Here is a 20617-nt window from a genome sequence, read left to right as displayed (position 1 = left end):
AAAAACTCATAGGATTTTTTAAGTTACTATATTAGTATTTGCATAATTAACCATTTTTATGCCTGTAATAAGTTATGTATTGTTCCTTCTCTATGACAACTCTTGTATTGTCTCCCAATTTTTTTTCTGAGGGATGAAGTTATTGTAATTGTCTTAATTCATTGGAAAGATTTGCTAATAGCTGCCACTTTAGAAAGGGGCAGAGACATAGATGAAGATGGAAAGAATAATTGAATCACAGGTCTATTCTCAGTTTTCTTAAGGAAAAAAAAAGCATTGGTAAAGACAGCCTCTTCTGGAGAACCTTTGACACTCACAGCATTTATTACAAATGTTTCATTTCTGATGGTTTTTACTAACTACCTGAAAAAGTTGGCTTTTCTTCCTTTCTGCCCTCCTCAGTTCATCAGTTTTACTGCTGTTAGTTCCCTGCTGTTCACATTTTACAGCAGCCACGTCTAGAACTGAAATCTGGATGCTACAAAATATATGCAGCTATGTTTCTGATTTCCGTATGCTTACTGAACCAAAATGAAGGTTTTTGTTGGAACTGTTTTAGCAGCTATAGAAAGTTATTCTTCCATTCAGTGAGTTTTGATATGATAAATCTTAGTTTGTAGAAATAAGATATTCAAATTAAAGATGGAGAGAAGTTTGCTTATTTACATTTGATAAGAATTGATCAAATTTGCACTTTCCAAATCAAGAGGTGAAGTGGAATGCAGTTATCCTCCAATCTTTGAACATCTAACAATTTTGTGGTAGATTTTCTCTCACTTTTCTCACATATGGTTACTCACTTTTGAGATGATGCAAGTTGATACAAATGTCCTGTATGTCTGATCCATTTACACATGTCATTTTTTCATTCTGTGGCCATCAGATGGATATCCTGTGTAAAACATTTCTCTGTTTCAGAGTTTAGTATGCATTAAATTAGCATATGAAATAGACACTGTCCAGCAGAACTATGGAACTCTCTAAATTCATGCTTTATGCCGTGACAGAGCTCTCATTGACTTGAGCCCAGGTTAAGTTCTAATTATTGATTTTAAGTTGCACTATGTGTAGATCTGAACAGCCTAGTTAATATATTCACAGATCATATTTTAAGTTCAGATCTGCTCCCTGAAGCCTGTATCTCTGAATGAATATAAAATATCTCCGAGACATTTTCTGTGAGTAACCTTTTTCATATAGTATGTCCCTTCTAGAAATGCTGCTTTATAAAAGCCAACATACTGAAAGCCGTAGAAAATTAATCATTCTAGATAGTTAGATAGAATAACTTCCTGTCCTGAACTTCTTCAAATATGCAGTGTCCAAGAACTATCTATCAGCAAGTATTTTTTACAAACGTTCAGTAAGAGTAAAGGTGTTTCAGCAATCTTCAGCACTCAAGAATATCATTTGGGTTTTAAATATCATGCAAGACTTTGCCTCCTTAAAACAAAGTTAGTCTGATTCCATATACTTTAATGTATTTATGGGATAGATCCTTAGAATCTCAAGTCAGACCATTGTTCCCGTTCTCTGCTTACAGCGAACCATTTCTGATACATGGATAACATCAATTAAAGCACATACTTTTTATAGTTAGGCATAACTGCTAAAACTAGAGGTCAATATTATTGTGGTTCTTATAGCACTTCTCATTTGAAATGCTGCAAGAAATTTAAAAGCAAAAGATGGGATTTTGTTGTGCTGTCAAAACAGAGATTTTTCTTTTCATAAGGTACCCAGTTAAACATCTGTTGTTCTACAGATATTACTTTTGTTTCAGTATGTATTTCTTGAATGAATTACTGCTTTGTATTTTGTTTAATGCTGTAACCCTGATCAATCCATTAATCAAACACACAGATTAATCAAACTAATAAATTAGCCTCCTTTGGATTAAACATGTAGCCAGTTAGTCAAGCATTAACCCCCACTCTGCTGAGCCAATTTTTCAAAAAGTGGAGAGTGAGCATGCAAATGCTGATCATATAGAACAGAAGAATGTGGGAAGATCCCCGACTCTAGTTTTTTGTTTTTGTTTTTTGTTCTGTTTCCTTAAGGCTACTGGAGTGTTGATCCATGGGTGTATGTTGTCCTTGCAATCCAGTCCTAACTCCTATTTGAAGGAAATATGAGTTAGGAAGAGAACCCAGAGGATGCATATTATTTGTGATGTTGCATTTAAGGTGACTGTAAAGATAGACTGAGGTGGATTGGATAGTGCATTGAGCCATCCGGGTGTTGGCCAAGGACACAAAGATGAATGGACGAATGAATAAACTACCTTCCCTCCATCTAGGCGGATTTCCAGAGAGCTGAGAATAAGATATTATAGTATATCCCTTTTCTGCCCTAGGCTAGCTCTGTTAAATGAGAGATGGGAATTCTATTGACCTTGCTGGTTGCCACTGTTGACTACAGGATTTTGTTATGCATAATGAGATCTAGCAAGGTACTCTTGTTTCTTTATACTTTGAAAGCTTTTGGTTTGGAAGGTCTCTTGTAGTTATTTGTTTTGATTTTGATGATAATATTAGAACATTTCGTTAGACTGGTGTCAAGGACATTTGCAAATAAAACTATGTTGGTTACTGCAGTTGGATTGGTTAATCCAGTTAAATTAAATCACAGATCAGGCAAATTATCAGAGACTGATTTGCATTCTGAGTGGTGCAGTTGCATCAGTGAGTCTAGACCCTGAATGTCTAAATTACACCACAGAGCATATAAAACAAGGCAGATGCATCCTTGACCTTTTCCCATTTTGTTCATGTTTTACTGTCTCTCTGATCCTATCAATGTAAGGCATGGTTTCTATCCTTGTGGGAATTGACTCGCTTTTCCTATATATTTCTCTTGAAAAATTCTGAGGCTAGTTTACAAGAACGACCTGGCTTGCAGCAAGTGACTGGAGAAATTCTTTGGCCCTTCTTCTCAGATAAGAAGGAGCTTTGCTTGATATCCTGTAGATGGGAAGGTTTCAGCTAATCAAGACAGATGATGCTAGCCAGATGTTAGATATTACGAGCTGGTAAGGAAACTTTCTATAAAACTGAATCATGACTTGCTCTCTGATTCTAAATAAATCAGCAGTAAATTCTGTTGATAGCAGTGTTAATTGTCAAATAAGTATACTTGGATTTCTGCCTTAGAGAATACTTTTGGTGTAGCATTCATAGCTGATCATTACGTAGGTTCGATCTCTACCTATTTGAAATAAAAAATAGCTTTCCCATTTTATTCTCCCAGTATATAGTGGCAAAGGGAAATGGGCTTGTGGATACTGCTGAAAAGAGAGTTAGCTTTTCCCTGCTTTGTGGGCATTTATAAAAGTTTATAAAAGGAGCATTTCATCTTTAAAGAGACTTAGAGAAGGTTTTTTTCAGTTACCGCCTCTAACTCAGTGCCCTCCCCTGCTGTCAGGCATAAGGTGCTTGTAGGCTTGTTCTAGGAGAGTAATAAGTATTGTTGTTAAGCAATTGTGGTGTTGAAATTCAGCTCCAGTAGGTCTGCCAGTATTTATCTAAAATACTTTCTCCGGTGCGTGTTGGAGTTCCAGTAAACCGTGTCTTATTGTGCGACCTTTTCATTTTCCAGTGAAAAGGGATCAGCTCGTCAGATAAAAGCTACAAGCTGAAGTACAGGAAAAATGCGTGCTCAGAAAATCCGAGCATGATTGAAAACAAGATGTGTTAAATCAATGCAGTTTATCGCCTGCCTATTCCTGGCAATTGCTGTTCTAAGCTCATTCTGAGCACACCCTGGATGATAAAAGTAGAGTGTCACGGTGCTCACCAGGGTGTGAGGGCAAGGAAACATGTTTATCAGGCAGGTTGCTATGATTTCCTCCTCCCGATAACAGTTATTGTCAAAACTGTTGAGGACATCAGCTGGACAATTATCAGGGTGAGTATTATTGCTGGTGCTGAATCTAGAGGCTACTAGAAGCTCCAGAATTTCACATCTACTCCCCTAGGAACATAAAGCAAGTTATTTTATGTACGTATACTAATTCAAATGTACCTGTTAATCATACTCAGGGTAAAAATATTGTCATTCTTTCTCCTGCCGGTTGTTTCCAATCAAGTAGACAAGATTTTGGAATGAAGCAATAGCTGTTGAATTTAAAAGAGTTCTTGTGGCCCATTTATTGTGGGATTATTGGTCACAGTCAGCAAGTGTGTGTGTGTGTGCATTTAGACTTCATTTTGCACAACAGCCCGGACATGTGCATATAGAACAGCCAAAAAGTACTTTGTCATGTTCCTAGCTGGCTGCTGAAGACATAATTAATCTTATAATGCTTTATGATTATTTTTTTAGGATGACTACATGTTGCAGCCCCAAGTGCATCATGACATCATCATACAACCAGCATTCATTATGTAATTTGCATCAGCTGCTTCATAAGCCAAACATCTTTTTGTGATAATGTCATGATATGCTTGAGGTCATCACGGCTTCCGGCAGATGCTTATAAGAGGAATCAGCCACAATGCCTAGTAAATTGAATGAACCCTAGGCTTGTATTAAACAGCACTGACTCCAAAAGTACACTTGCATATTTTGAAAGATAGAAAGTTGTGGATGCAAAAAAAAAAAAAAAGCACAAAATTATAATATAAAATCATGGTCAATTAATCACAGTTGCTAGCTATTCAGAAAATAAAACCTATTTATTTATTTAGAAACTTAAGTTTTATTTATAAATTTTAATTTTAATACATCTCAGGTTTTAATTTTTTTAAAATGTAAAGAACAAAAGGTGATTGATTACTCCGGTACTTTTCCCTTCAAATGTTAGTTAATAAACCTTATTATACTTGGCTTGTTTTTAATATTTCTTGCTCATTTTCATGCAATCATAATAATCCAGGCAGGTGGATGAACATTTCTATTGGATTTATTCATGTTGCATCATCCAGTTTATCTATCAATCAGGGCCATTCCTGACTTTTTGATATAATATATCTGTAATATTTTAAATAAAGATTTAAATTTTGGGGGGGGAGGAAAATCATATTCAAGAATGAAAAACTTACCAGAGGTACACTTTTCTTTCAGATTGATTTGTAGCCACATTTCTTCCTTCATATTGCAACTAAGAATTTAAATAGCTTGATTCTGAGACTTGAGTATATTTGCATAGATTTCTCTAATTACAATTTCATCTTAAAACTCATTCCCTTTAAATAGCCAAATAGCAATTTCATAAATATTTGATAAAATGTATATTTGATAACATCCAGTGACAGCAAGAATGACTCATAGGCCAATTATACAAGATGCTCTCTCACATGCTTTCTCAACTAGATCCATAAACAGGAGATACTTGATAACATCTTTTCTCATTTAAAGGTTACTGTCTGCCCTGTGCAATACTGTAGGTGACTGGGCTATGTGGTCTTCCAACATCTATTAGTCATTCATAATGAAGAAGAGATCAAAGCCAATGCGTTGTAAGAAGGAGTGCTTGAGTGACACACACTGCAATTTTAAAAGTTCTGTTCGAAATGTAATTTTGTGTTTCTGGAATGTTCAAAACGGCACCAGCATTTTTTTAAAATCAAAATTCTGAATGATGTTGTATATACACTGTACTTTTTCATTCAGAAGAAATGTTTCAGACCTCATGTGAGCACAGCAGTTCCCTGCTGGTTATGGAAGCTCTCCAGGTTGCTTTATGAACATTCACTTTCATGAGTGGATTCCTAAAGTGGTGGCATCTTTCTTTCAGCCCTGTGCGCTGCTTTAATGATTAGCAACAGACGCAAAGCACGGCAGTTGCGCATGGGCAGAATCCTGCTTGATAACAGTAATTAAACCTCAACATTCCACTGATTCCCAACTGGACTCTGCTTGAATGAAGATCGGTCGTGAGGAGAAGCCAGTGACACAGCTGCTGGTCTGCAGTCCAATTCAGTTGTGAAATGTCCCTTTAGACTCCCAAGCTGCTATAAAATCAAAACTTCACTTGTCTTATTAGTTACATATTGTTCTGTTTGACTAAAGAATGACACCAGGCTGCAGTACCATTCAGAAAAAGAAATGAAATTCACAGAAATACATTTTATACTTCAGTCATTGAAGGAGGAAACATCTGAGTTGGCCTTGCCAGCACGTCTTTACCACAAAGCCTTCTGTCCCTGTAGAACCTGTGGCAGCCACTTCCATTGCCAGTGGGAATATATACTAAAGTCAAAAGTACGATTTATGATTTATACATAGTAAATTCTCTTTATAATCATTACAACAAAAATAGTGCCATCTTTTATTTCTTTTTAAATTAAGGCTGTATTAAGAAAGAAAATGTTCTTTAGATGGGAAATTCTCAGGATATTTTTTCACTTGTTTTCACTTGAGGATGTGTACGCAAAGTGGATATTGATGATTGTCTGCATCTTTGGTTTGGAAAATGCATCACTAAGAATCTGAAGGAGAATTGTATTGGCTGTGTATGAGACTGCTTTCCTCCATGCACAATCAGCGTGTTTGAAAATTACAGTGGTACCTTGGTTCACGAACTTAATTCGTTCCGCGACTCTGGTCGCGAACCGAATTGGTTGTGAACCGAATCAAATTTTCCCATAAGGTTCAATGTAAATACGGTTAATCCATTCTGACCCCTCCGAATTTGGTCGCGACCTGATTTTTGATCGCGTCCCGAATCAAATTTCCCCATAAGGTTCAGTGTAATTACGGTTAATCCGTTCTGAACCATATGTATTTTTTTTAAAACCACAAAAATATGACACAAAGTACAGTACGAAGAGAGAGAACGCTAACCTTGCTCGACGCGACTTCTGGTGTGGAGGACAGGAAGGCGGGTGGGGAGGTGGTTACTGCTTGGAGGGAGAGTCCCCCTCCCTACAGGAAGCCGCGACCACATGTCACAGGAGGGAAAATGGCCACGGATCCTGTTCGTCACCTGATGCAGAGTTCACGAACGGAGGCAAAATTTTGCGACCAGAGCTGTTCGTGAACCGAATTGTTCGTGAACAGAAGCGTTCATGAACCGAGGTACCACTGTATTAAAAAACAACTCCCTTATAGCTGAACTGGACTCAACCATGCAATTCTTTTGGTAACAGTGCAGGTAGTAATCATGTATACTCATTTTAACAGGGGATTTTCTGTTTGTTTAAACAGTGGCTAGTATACACTGCTACTACTAATGCAGAATTGATTTGCCATTGCCTTCTTTGAGATGTTTCCTAAACTACAAGGACAGGAATAAGTATCAAGGATATATATGTATATGTGTGTAAAAGTTGCATTCTATCTGTTGGGATAGTTGTATGCCAGGTAGATATATTGTATTCTGCCCCAATCTGGTATGCAGGCTAAGGAAGTTGACTAGAAATGTTGTGAGGGTGCTAAGATTTAATGCACTGAATTTAATATGCTAGGGAACATGAAAAAAATATGGTGTGTACAAGACTTCATTCATTCTTTGCATACAGGTAGCCCCCATACGAGTTCCATTCCCAAGGTCTGTCATTAAGTTGAAAATGTATGTAAGCCAGAACACTATTATTGTATAATACTGTATAAGTAGTATTGTATAATTAACTCAAACCATTGTGTATTTAATTCGAATCATTATGTATTTAACTCAAATTTTGCTACAGTAGGCTCTGTTCTTAATTATGAGTCATCCTTAAACTGGGCGTTCTTAACCCGGGGACTACCTGTATTTAATATGAGGACCTGAACCAAGTTTCTCCAGCTTTGTGCCTTATAGAGTTGGGACTACAACCCCACAACTCTCAGGTAGCATAGCTATTCTCTGTACTAGCTAAGAATTCTGGAAACTGTAGTCTCAACAAATTTGGAAGAGAAAATTATCAGTTTCTCTAGGTCAGCAGTAATTGAAAAAAAGCTGCTTTTTACCACAGATTACAACGCTAACCCTTGACATCTCAGAATTTCATTGACCTCCTTTATGTCCTGGAAAAGTTCAAAGGCTGTCTCTAATTCTTACTTTTGTGAATTTTCTCTGGTTATTTTTCCACCATCCTGCCTACCATAATACTAATACTATAGAAATACAGAGTATTAATATAGCAAACATGCATTAACAAGGAAGGGGGGCACAACTTCCATCAACTCAAAGGCCCCACTAGACTTTTTGTGGTATGTCAGTGCTGCACTTCAGAAGTGGATGAAGCCAGGACCTGTATTGAAGTTTTAAATAGTGAAATGGTGTCTTAAACATCTGCAAAGCTTAAGGCTCCCAGGGTACTTCTTAAATTTCCCAACACTGAAACGAAAGGGCCCAAATTTTTGACCCCATCCATTCTGGGTGAGCTCCAGGGCTGCAAAAAAGATGTTGATAGAATGACAGACAGACAGACAGACAGATAGAATGAGATAGAAAAAAACCACATTTTTTCATCCTCATGTAGGTGTGTTGGCACCTTAAAATCAAGGCACCGGCAAGTATGTCTTCCAATGATCGGAGTCCACCAGACTCTTTGTGTTAGGAAGGAAATTGCAGTGGGGTAAAAGGTCATGTTTTAACCCACATGTAAGCAACCTTGAAAAGCTATTTGACTGGGTGGCACTATAATCCAAATAAATAAATAAGTGAACTAAATATATATAAATAGTAAGCATGGATTACAGAAAAGGAGGTCAGGAAATGCTAGTGGATATTCAGCTCACTCAGGCATCTTGGAATCTCAAAAATGTGCTGAAGATTAAAAATGGGGCAGGATTTTTAAATACACATTGCACATATTTTATCCACTTACAGATGAAAGACCAATATACCTTGGTTTGTTTAATGCTTTCTTTGGTTTTGATGTAATTTGAAGGCAGTTCTTCCTAAAGATGTATTGTATAAACCTGAAATTAGCAAAACAAAAATCAGTATATGAAACACAGATTTAAGAAATCAACACTTACATGTGGTTCCCCTCCTCCCAAACACCTCTCTAAGCAGAATCATAATTACTTACATTCTGATTTCATCCATTTCAAACTTGAAAAATCTTGAAAAGGGTAAAGCTTGAAACATATAAGGGACAGAAAGAAGAGGGAAAGAGGCTTGCTGGCACTATTATTCTTCACTGTATTTGTGTTTTTAACTTTATGATAGCTGCCCAAAGTCACTATTGCGAGATGGGCGGCCATATAAATCAATATCAACCAACCAACCAACCTAGTAATGTAGTTCAAAATACTGTCTTGGTCTATACTACTGCATACTTTTAAGGGCAGCTTTTGTTTGTATTTTTTAATCTGGTGCCTTGCTATGTGCATTTTAAATAAAGTGGTATAGAAAATAAAATGAAATCAACAGTGCTTGGAAAATAACTTGCATTGTTTTGTTTCTTGCCTTCCTCTGAGGTATCTCCAAAATATTTCCCATGTAGTGTGTTTATTTTTCCTCAAATAATAATGTTGAAATGTGTCTAATTCAATTATTCCCATTACATTTGAATGAGTTTCCCAAGCTATGATATTTGAACAGGTTCTTTTAATTGCTGATATTAAGTGTCAATCATTCGGCTGCAAGATGGGAATGTGTCTTGAGGCAGAGGTTTCTCTTTCCTGTGCATCAGTCATTTAATCAACAGTGAAAACTTTACTGGTACATCAATAGCCCCTTTTGATATGAAACACTGAAACAAGAAAAATAATTCTTCAAAGTCTATTTTCAAAATTAGAAAGCAGAAAATACAAATACATTTTGTCTAGTTACAGTTATGAAAATGATCAGCCCATTGTATACACAATACTGTCATTTCTAAAACATGTTAAAAGAAATTAATCTAAAATACAATTTTCTGTTTGGCCAACTTGAAAATAATTCTCAATTGTTGTTGTGGTTTCTGTTTTAAATTTCAATTGTATTGAATGGGTTCAGTTTTTTAAGTTACAGTTTTAAATACACCGCAGAAAGAATTCTAAGGCTGCCTGCATTCAAGTCTAATCTCAAAGAAAGTTCTTCCTCAAGGGTTTAAGTAGTAATTCATAAAATGGAAAGAATAATAAATATTGTGCCTTGACTCATACATGAGCATAGACAGATTTTGTACACCTGGGTGTAATTTTAGTTAATTCACACAAGAGACAGGTTGAAAGTTTATTGTTTAGATAGGAGAAAATGGCTTAAATCTCATATTTGCAAAAATGATTACATTACCTTAAATGAAAACGGTATTTATTAGTTACTTCAATAAGCATTTCATTTATAAAAGTATTTTAATAAAAAAGTTATCTGAACTTCCATACAACTTAAAATACATAAGTGAGGGAAAGTACTTACTTTGATTTAGATGTCTTTTGGAAGTAATAATTATTGGCTTTTTACTCACCTATGTAAAACATTGTATTTTTGTAAATGGATTTCTGGCCACTTTAATCCATTTTTTCCATTTCTTTAAAAAAAAAACATAAAAAGTAAGCACAGTCAATCAAAGAATTTTAAGGTTTATTTCCTCTTTAGAAATGATTGATAGCCTTTTAGATTTACAAGCTGACAAGTTAAAGGGTGCTATTGGTATAATTATATTCTATATTCACAGTCTTTCAATTTAAATGTTCTTTTAAAATCATGAGATTATCATACCTGTATTTTGAAAAGTAGGCCAGTCAGTTTGGGTTGGTACACAAATTGCTTCCATTAGCCTTGGGACCTATTTGAATTTAATACACTTCTTTAAAATCGGCAGTACTTTCAATGTACTTTTGAAACTTAGGGTAATGGGAAAGCATTTTTATAATATGTGTTAACTTTGTTTTTAATGTATGGATGAATGTCACAAACACAAATAGTGTTACTCAGTCTAAAAGATTTTTTTTTAAATCATTAATCTTTTTATCTATGGAAAAACATTTTATAGTAGGTTATTAGGGAATGAAGGAACACATTTTAAGTGTGGTGGAGGAAGTTGCCTCTCTTATTAAAAACAACAAGAAAAGCTTCCAAGAATCTATAAATGAATCCATTTATTCAGCTATATAAAGTAACAAGTTAATCCAAAATTTCACTAGAGTAATTGCAATAAAGATTCCATTTATTTTATTAATTAATTTGAACAATAGGAAGGTTGGTTTTTAGATCTGGTTATTTGTTTATTTCCCTAGCAAGATACTTGCTTAATTGCATGACATTTGCATGAAAAATTGCATGAAAAATTGCATGAAAAGGCATGAAAGCTGGCTGGGTGACTTTGGGCCAGTCACTCTTGATGTCAGACTAGGGAGACAAGCTGGCTGGGTCAATTCCTGTCGCAAGCAACGGATCAACATTCGGTTGATCTGAAAAAAATGGATCCTGCATCTGTGGGAAAAACGCTAGGAAAAAAAATACTTCCTTAATTGCAAATATCCCATTGAAATTTAAAACATAGTGACACTTGATATTAAAACTCCAAAGAATAAACTCTGACTCAGAGTGGAGATTATTGGATATTTAAATAATAGAGAAGGATAGTGACTGAAACAGGAAATTGGTACCGTCTGTGAATTCTGCTATTTGAAACTGTCTACTCTCCCTTGCTTATCACGATGCTGACCCTGTAGAATAATTAAGAATTCTTGTCCAGAAATACAGCTAAGTAACTATGGAAATTGGATAAAAGTTCATGAAATAAAAAGTGTTATACTGGAAAATGTCCAGTAGGAGGTAGACACTATGATCGAACAGTTGAGTATGCTGCATGCAGTGCTGTTACCTAATTTTATTCATCTATATATAAAAATATTTTAATCATCTCCAAAGGCAAACACCTTCCCTAAAGAAAAGTGGTTAGCAAAAACTCTTACCTTGCCATGTTATAAATATGCTTTTCTTTTTCCATGCCGATAGATTTTTAAAAGTTCATTTTGTTTTAATTTTAGAATGCTTGGGGTCTTACTGTGTTGGCATCTTCTGATGCTATGTAATAGATGTTATGGATTTGGTCAAGCTGCTTGTAGGATTTTTTTTTTTTTTTCCTGAAAAGGAAAACTGGTCATAAATGTGCATGTTAATAAGTAAAACCATGCTGACCAAATTTTCCATGACTTTAGGTCACCCTTTATGAAACAGGACATTAACACTACTAATTACTTACCAGATAGAAAGTTATCATATGGCACAGATGTTCAAGATTAGAAGTTGCCATATTAGCAATTGGCTATATGCGGTTTTTAAGCCTTCTTCTGGTTCTTCATATATGTCACTTCTTGTGACTTTTGCTTTAAGTAGTATTGGCTTCAGCCAAATCTCTTTCTTCATTTTCCATCCATTAACCTCATAAGGAAACTGGACGTGGCTGGGTAGATAAATGGGATCAAATATGGAATAAAAGTGAAAAATGACAGGGCCTTTTTGTTTGGTTTTGTTTCCACCTCCTAAAAGATTCCTCCCAATAAATGACGTTGGAAAACTTGAAAACAAGTAGACTAGAAAGCCTTTAGGAAATGAAATTGTTCAGACCTTTCAGAACTGGGATAGCTTCTAGAACTCAAGAATTTTCAGTGGAGCATCTTGCCTGGTTGCCTATTGCTTAATTACCATGTTTCTTGTTCCAGCTTTGAATGAACCAACCATTGACTATGGCTTCCAAAGGTTACAGAAAGTCATCCCAAGGCATCCTGGTGACCCTGAGCGTTTGCCAAAGGTCAGCAAAATGTTGTATATGGGTGGGCATATGTATGTATATGCATTTATGATTAAGTCTATAATGCATCACTTTTTTCAAATAATACTTTAGCACAATATGCAGTCAGCAGCTATAATTGCAATACTGCAGCAACATGTTCTGCATGAAGCTTGCTTATATCTGGTTCACCTGTGTTGCATCCAGCTGTACTCTCATTAAATACATCTCATTAAATGGTGGCAACAGCTACCTTTACTTACTAAGCCATGTTCGAGAAATTATTGTTACATATAAAAGCACTAAATCATTCACGCATGAAGGTCAGACTCATAGCTCTTCAAACAATTGGACCATGCAATACTGTTGGACTAATATAAGCTTGAAAACGTGGAGGAAGATACAGTTACTTCTGACCAGTGTGGATGGTCAGTAAGATTCCAGGTTTTCTATCCTGTGATTCCATTATCAAAAGCCAAAGCAAGCAAATAAGCAAACTTAGTTTGTAGTTTTACAAAGTCAGTCTTTAGGGCTTCTTCTTACATTACATAAACATTTTATTCATTTATCCATCCCTCCATTTAATCATTCCACCCACTCTCATAAACTTCAGTTAACTAACATAAAATGTTAATGATAAATTAACCCAGTAATTCAATATCAATAATAAAATTAACAAATACCAATTAATGCTAAAATTAGTTCCTGTTCAAGAAAGATCTCAAACCCCAAATGCTCAATGGAGAAGCCAAGTTCTTATGATTTTCCAAAATATTACAGTGGGTAGCATTTTCCATAAAGATGGAATGCACAACAAACAAAGCCTGTCTCTGGGCTCTTGTTTCCACAATATCCCCAAGAAGAAGGAACCTGAAGTGTCCCCTCTTGGGCTGACTGAAGAGGACAAGCAGATCTCCTTCACAGAATATTGTTCAAAATACAATCATTGTTACTTCTTAAAACTCTATTTATTTAAGTAATTGCAGACAGTTGTTACGTTCATATCCTGGTGTGCTCTAAAGCATTTTACTGTCCTACTTTGGATCTTCTGTAAGAAAGGCATTTAAAAATTGGAATATGTGCTTCAGAAGCTATTAGTGTATAATACCTGATTCAGCCATAAGATAGCCGTATTCATCTAGGTTTTCTAAAGCAATAACAAGGGACTTTATATTTAAATATTTGGTTTGGGACTACCTCTTTAGTTGAATACATCTGAAATATATTTACTATGTTTGGTTTTTTAAATTTCATAATTAAAGGAGACCAACACTCATCAGCTTCACCTTCATGGATCCTTAGGTAGAGATAACAACTGTTGGTGTCCAATAGCATCCAGAGGGAATGTTGCTGACCAGCATTCCCCAATTCCTGGTGTAGAGTTCCTATATAAGAGGAAACATGTAGGAAACACAATGACATTTGATGAAACAAAGCATGTGAATACTTGCAATCTGGATTATGAGAATTGTACTATGATTATAGAAATGGTTTGGTAACAGATGCTAGGAAATACTAAAAAAAATCAAATCGGTCAACATGAAAGCCATAAAGCCTTGTCAACGTACTCCAGCAATGAGGGTTTAAGATGTATTGATTGTATATATTGTACTTATTATGTTTCTGTATAATATTTTATTTTATACAGACAAAATAAAATAATCATTCAGAGAAGTCTTCCCCAACAGGCAGTCTCAAGATAAATTGGGCCTACAATCTCCAGTCTCAGAAATCTGGGAGTAACAGTCCCAGTATTTTTGGAAGGCTTAAGAGGGCTAATACATTGCATGTATCAGGTAACCTGAACTGAGTTAAAATTGACAATAAAAGTTATTTGCATGGCCATCCATTTTCATGAATCCATAAACAAATAAAGCACATCTACTGTATTCCTGTGCTGAACATTCATTGTGAATTTGGAATTGCACCTGAAATTCAAGACTCATTTTAGAAAACAGAACAAATGGCTGCTTCTCAGCTTCTTCACTTTTGAAATGAAGGTTTGAATTTCTATCTATTTTAGTTTTAGAGTAATAATAATGGATGCTATTTGTGTGTATTTTTGGGAAAAGCTAGCTTGTTAAATTGAATAGTACTTTGGTAAGATGTTTGAGTGCTTCCTCTGAGAGTATTGGTTCAGAGAGTGGTTAATTCCTCAAGGATTCAAGGTTGAATTCGTGTTTATCTTTTAGATGGGCCAGTTAAAAGACTGCCATTAGAAGCCTGTTGTGTTCTTTCTAGAAGCTGGAGCTTATGTGGCCATATGTCTTATCATTTGGTAGTCTGAGAAAGAACAATAAATATTGGAGAGATTCTACTCCAAAATGAAATATGAATGTGATGAGGACTCTTTCACTTGCTATTTGCTTTTTACTCTTTTGCTAATTACGTAGATACATCTTGTGAAGTTGGGCACTTACAGTATATCTACTTTTCCTCTATGACCTTGGAAATATCTTCCTTTATAAAATAGGCCATCAGTACTACTTCCCAATATAGCTTTCATAGTGATTTAAACAAGAACTAAAATCTCATGAATTGTCTACATTAGGCATTATTCTAAAGCCACAGTCAGAGGTGACCATGTTGGTATTGTGAAAAGTCCAAAATCAGGGATAATTCTAAAACAATGACATTTTGACAGCTGAAAGTCACAGCCATATTGAAATTGTGCAGGAGAGCTTTTCTTCTTGAAGGTCAGCAGAAATATGTAAACATTCCAGGGTTTTTTCTAAGTGGGTTAGTGTTTACTCAACAATTGATTACAACAGATGGTGCAATTTAGAAACTATGGTTAAAAACTTTGGTATACAAAGGATAGAAAGAGTGATGTTCATCACTTTGTTCCTTGAGATGTGCTTGACCATGTTCTTCTAAAAGCAAAAGACCTAGAGATAATGATTCTGATCTTTGGTGCAATATGTAGTTGCTTGGTTGGTGCTTAACACAAACAGTTTGACTTAGCCCAAAGCACAATTTCTATCTACAAGAAACTGAGATTTTCCATCAGAAGCTTATGTTAAGCCCTATAAGCACCATCTTACAAAAGTGCTTTCCAGTGGATAATAGTGTTTGAAATAGTGTGTTGAGGAGAGGTTCAGAGCACATAAAAGTACTGAGTCAGAAATAGGTAGCTGCTTTATATTGAACAGAGCCTGTAGATTATTATTGCCTAGACTGGCCAGAAGTGGTTTTCCAGGTTTCTGACAAGGGTCTTTCCAGTGGTTTGGTTCCCAGGGATCAAAACCTGGGATAAAACCACTGAGAGATCACTGTTCTCCTTGATTGAACCGACTACTCATTTGACAAATGTAATGCTAAATCTTTATATATACAGTTATAGGCAACGAAATGATAAAGCATTTGGAATGATGCTAATCCCATAAAGGCATTTTCTTCTTAACACAGTAGTTCCTTTGGAAATGTATATGCCAGAATTTTGAGGAAAGCAACAAAGACTGCATTTGTGTATTTTGTTCCATGGAGCTGAAAATATCTAGTAAATTGATCCTGTGGGAGTAATAAATACACATTACTTTATCTTGTACTTCATGTCTTATACCCCTGAGCCTTGATAGAACAACACCACTTAATAGACTTTAAAAAAGAGTAATTACAGTCATTGGTTGTGTGATTTTTCAGCCCTTCCAGCCCTGCCTGACCTTCTAATTTAGCTTACCGTGTCTAACTAATGCATTTATATTCATCTTTTATGAAGCATGTGTAGTACAAAATTGACTTTGCAGCCTTTAGCAAGCTGTCTTACTAGGTTGAATATCTGGTTAGTCCTACATTCTATACTGTGCATCTGTACAGAAGAGTGAGAGATAGGCTTGGTTTGGGTTTTTGGAAGTGCCATTCAATTATTTATTTTTATCCTTTGGAAATTCTAAATAATATATATCCTACTTTCCCACCTACCTTCTGAAAAGTATTATACATCCCAATATTACTTACAGCCAAGCATAAATGCAAAAAGATGCATGTATTTCTAAAAGGGTTATCGCAAACATTTCTACTTGTTGGAAATAGTTAAATTTCCTGACATTTCTTGTTCTCTTTTAAGAATGGCGGTTGGATAAGGCCATCCTGTGCTGATCTGTACACAAGGTTGACAGCTTAGGATGAATGATGATGCAAAATGTTAAATATGCTGTTTTGTCTAATTCGTACATGTGCACATTAAGAAGTAGCTTAAGAGAAGGCTGGAGGAATTCCCTTCTGGAAGAGCCCCTGAGCTAGCAAACACACAGACCATGCTCTCTGCTGTAGTCTCCCATAACTTTCTGCCCGGTTTACTTATCCACTGGAGCACAATTGTTTTCCACGCATTTCTTTTCCCACCATATGGTTTCCTCATTACTATACACTAAGGGTCCATATGGGGAACTTGTGAAGTGAACTGTACTCATTTTAACTGCCAGATGAGCAGCAAGCTTAGCTTAAGTCATCTGCTGCCTTTATGTTGTTATGGTAACAGAGCACCAATAAAAAATTCTAATCTACTGTAAGTGTCTCGGATCACGGTATTTTAAATGCTTGCCGTAACTGTCCTCTAAAGTGAGAGTGCTTGTTCCTCTGCTGTGACAAAGGGTTATTGCCAGTTCCAGCAGGTGGCAGTAAAGAAATCATCCTTTTTTTTCCCTTGCAGAAGTCACATAATTAGAAAGCAGCGTTCTGTAACAAACAGATTGGTTGATGTCTTTGCTGAATTTTGTTAGAAGGCGGGCCTTTTCACACGGGTCTCGAAAAGGACTTTGTTGCAATCCTGTCACTCGTTAAGCAACAGGTTTGGATGCTTCTCTCTGTGTGTGTCTTTCCTTATTTTGAATTATTCCTTCCAACACTAGGCTAATTAAGAGCACCTTAAAGCAATGGGAGTAGACAGCAACATCTTTACATATAAATCATTTCCACCTCCACAGGCCACATGATATGTTGCATCTCAGTCTCCCTGTCTGTATTGAAAGTGAATGTTTGCAGTCTTCCTTCATCAGTTCACATTAGCCTCATGCTGAATATTTAAACACCAAACAATTTAAACACCCCATGAAGAGACGCACTTTCTGTTAGAACTGCAAAGGCTCATCCAATTATAATTTAGTAAATCAGCCATTTACTGGTTTACTTGTGCCAAGAGCTACGCAGCACAACTCTGCGCCAGCAAGCATTGAAATGTGGTCTCCAGTCACATGGCAGCCCTCTGTTTCTCATTGGAGAAATGCAACAGAACATTTCCCTCCTAACAGAGTATTCATGCTTAGTCATTTATCATAAGTGAAACAGAGTGGCACATATAAGCAGGAGTCACTGTATGCTGCACAATGTATTCTAATTACAGTAATATTGTTTTAGCATTTTTATGGGTGCGCAACAAGCAATTTAGATATTGCATTTGTAGCCTTTAATCTTTTGCAAATATCAATAATAAGCAGTAGCTGAGGAGCAACATGAAAGAGTCAATGGAACGTCTAAGATACAGCTCAATGCAAAGGATCCATTACTTTGATAACCAGTTTATACATGAAAAATTATTTGAGAGGCCAGATGCTGCTTGGAGCATCCAACTATGTTAGCTGTTTAATCACTCTTGAACATTGCTTGCGTGGTCTGCCTTTCTCATTATGAATCTAATAAATTATAGCTTGCGCATGTTAAATGCAAACTCCTTTTATTTCTCTGCATTACATAACTAGAAGTAAAGTGTGCATGCAAAAGATTTGTAGCATCTCCCTGGAGTTGGAATACTTTCTGCTTGAAATTCTGAGACCAATAGCCAGACAGATGTAGATAATAATGTGCTAAACAGACAAGTGATGTTCATCTGTTGCCCTGCTTTCCGTTACATCTGCAATCTGGATCCATTCCACTATCAGTATAACTAAGTCCAGATCCAAACTGAAAACATGGGGAAGGTTACATGTTTACCATTGCTGTATACAGTATCCTAATAAAAATATCACAAAAACTGTTGGTCTCAGCTGACTACATGGAAGGTCAGTCCTGTAGTTCTCTGTGCTGTATGCATAGGTGTCGTGAAGGTAGTCAACATGCATGAGATGGGGTTCTTAGCATAGCCCCACATATGTGTAGAAGTACATATGAATAATATTTGGAAACAGGCATTGGACATCCAGAATTATCTCCTAACATACCCTTATAGGGAAATTCACAATTTTTGTTTGTTTGTTTATTTAAATTTATTGACCGCCCATGTCCAGTGGACTCCTGAAATCCCACATGTTAGAAACCTCACTGAAAATACGGGAAGAAGTGTGGAAATTGATTAGGAATTATTTTATATAGTGATTCTGTCTTTATAACAAACTTTTCACCTATTTGAGCTGATAAATCTCCATCTAGTAGAATGGCTTAAGAGACTATACCAGGCCACATTTAGTAAACTCTCCCATTACTACTGCTGCTTTATAGTCTTATCTCTGTAGTCAATGGTATGCCAAATGCTTCAAATTGAAAGCATTTTGAGCTCAAAATGTCCTGTTTTCAAGTTCAGAACAACCCATCTTGAGTCTGAAATAGTTTTCCTGATCATTCTGGAAATATTCTGAACTCAAAATAGCTCCTTTTCAAACTCTAAATGGTTATTTCAAATTTGAAACTCAGAATAGTCAGAATAGCACTGGAACATTTTTGTTAAGGTCAGAAGAAAAAAAAATGAACTCCAACTTTTGGGCAATCAAAATATGGCATTTCAAACTTGAAATATTTTGGATTTGAAACATTTTGCACACCACTGAGCATCCCTCCTTACTACCAGCCAATTGTGACAACTTCAGTAATACCAGGGCAACATTAAATGAGACATGTGCCATGTACTATTTTGAGCCAAAGATCTGGCTGTAGAGTTGCTGGTGTAGTAGAGTATTGGTGGATCTGAGGAAAAAGATAGAAGAGTCTTCAAAGATGGAAGATGCCTTAGGAGATCATGCTCAAATGGCTGGTCTGTTAATATATGTGTAGTGTCATTTCTGTTTATGTTTGACCGCAAGGGTCAAAGCAAAAAATCGAGTTTTTCTCTCTCATTCACAGAGTCTGTCTCAGCTCCTGGCTGGGCCTTTAAAAATATACAAAAAGTGGCAGATCAAAAAATGCCTGAACTTCTTCCGGAGCTGATTTCTTTGTTATGAGAAAGAAGCCTTGTTGTTTTCTGTGTTTTCTACTTCCTGGTGTTTGAAGAACCATATTTGTTTATTTATAGCCTCAATAAAATAAGCATTGATGCAATATCCACTAAAGTTAGTAATTACTTTGTTAGGTATATTGCTAGGTCAAGTTCACAGGACTTATTTGTGTTATAAAGGGAATGCCATTCCTCTAGTAAGTTCCTCTCTAGTTCAGAAGGTCAAAGGAGATGCTTTGCATGTTTGGTGAGTATTCAGTAGACCAAGCATCCAAAGCCAGCTGCTTTGCAGAGGCTTACATGCATATTGATTTCTAGCAGTGTTTACTGATTACTCTCATGGACACTGTCAGTGAACTGTATTCTCAGTGAAGCTCTGGTTTTTCACCATAATTGAAGCTTAAGTCAGCATAGGACTCATAGAACCAAATGATGATTCCCAGGGATATGATAAAATGCACATGTTTTTAGCAACATATGTGGGTGCACCCACATTTAATTATCAGGAAAAAGAAATCTCCACAGATTTTTAAAAGTTTTTTTTCCATGATATTCATTGAGGAACTCAATCACCCTGAATTCATTTTAGATTAAGCCTAATGTTAGTTATGATTGTTTCTTCCTTGTATGCAAGTTAAAATAGTTCCTTGACTCTTTGGGATTTCCAGCAGTATCCTAGATCTAGCATTCTTTCCACAAACGTTGGCAAGCATCTAATACTGGCTCAGCCCATTTAGATGAGCCAACCATGAAAGTGTTTCTTAAAACAAAGTCAAACCAATAGTGGTTCATTGTATTATTTATGAAATGGGACTCAGTTTTAGCAATTTCATAGGACATCCCTTTAGCGTTCCAGTGTTGCCTGTTTAAAGTCAAGATC

General features: G+C 36.0%; 1 protein-coding gene across 6 annotated transcripts in view; it reads left to right on the top strand.

Moving 5' to 3' along the window:
* Positions 1-20617, top strand: part of EBF1 (EBF transcription factor 1) — a 353955-nt gene that overhangs the window by 307196 nt on the left and 26142 nt on the right. For all 6 annotated transcript variants that reach the window (XM_088133897.1, XM_088133895.1, XM_088133896.1 and 3 more), the window contains exon 11: positions 12529-12617. In XM_088133897.1, coding sequence (XP_087990023.1) covers positions 12529-12617 — 89 coding nt within the window. The remainder of the gene's footprint in view (positions 1-12528; positions 12618-20617) is intronic.

The sequence above is a fragment of the Python bivittatus genome, unplaced genomic scaffold (genome assembly GCF_059951505.1).
Source record: "Python bivittatus isolate LINGU-HERP-01145 unplaced genomic scaffold, Pbiv_v1 ctg000080_np1212, whole genome shotgun sequence".
NCBI classification, from domain to species: domain Eukaryota; kingdom Metazoa; phylum Chordata; class Lepidosauria; order Squamata; family Pythonidae; genus Python; species Python bivittatus.
The sequence above is the reverse complement of the archived record's forward strand: the minus strand, read 5'-3'. Positions and strand labels throughout refer to the sequence as shown.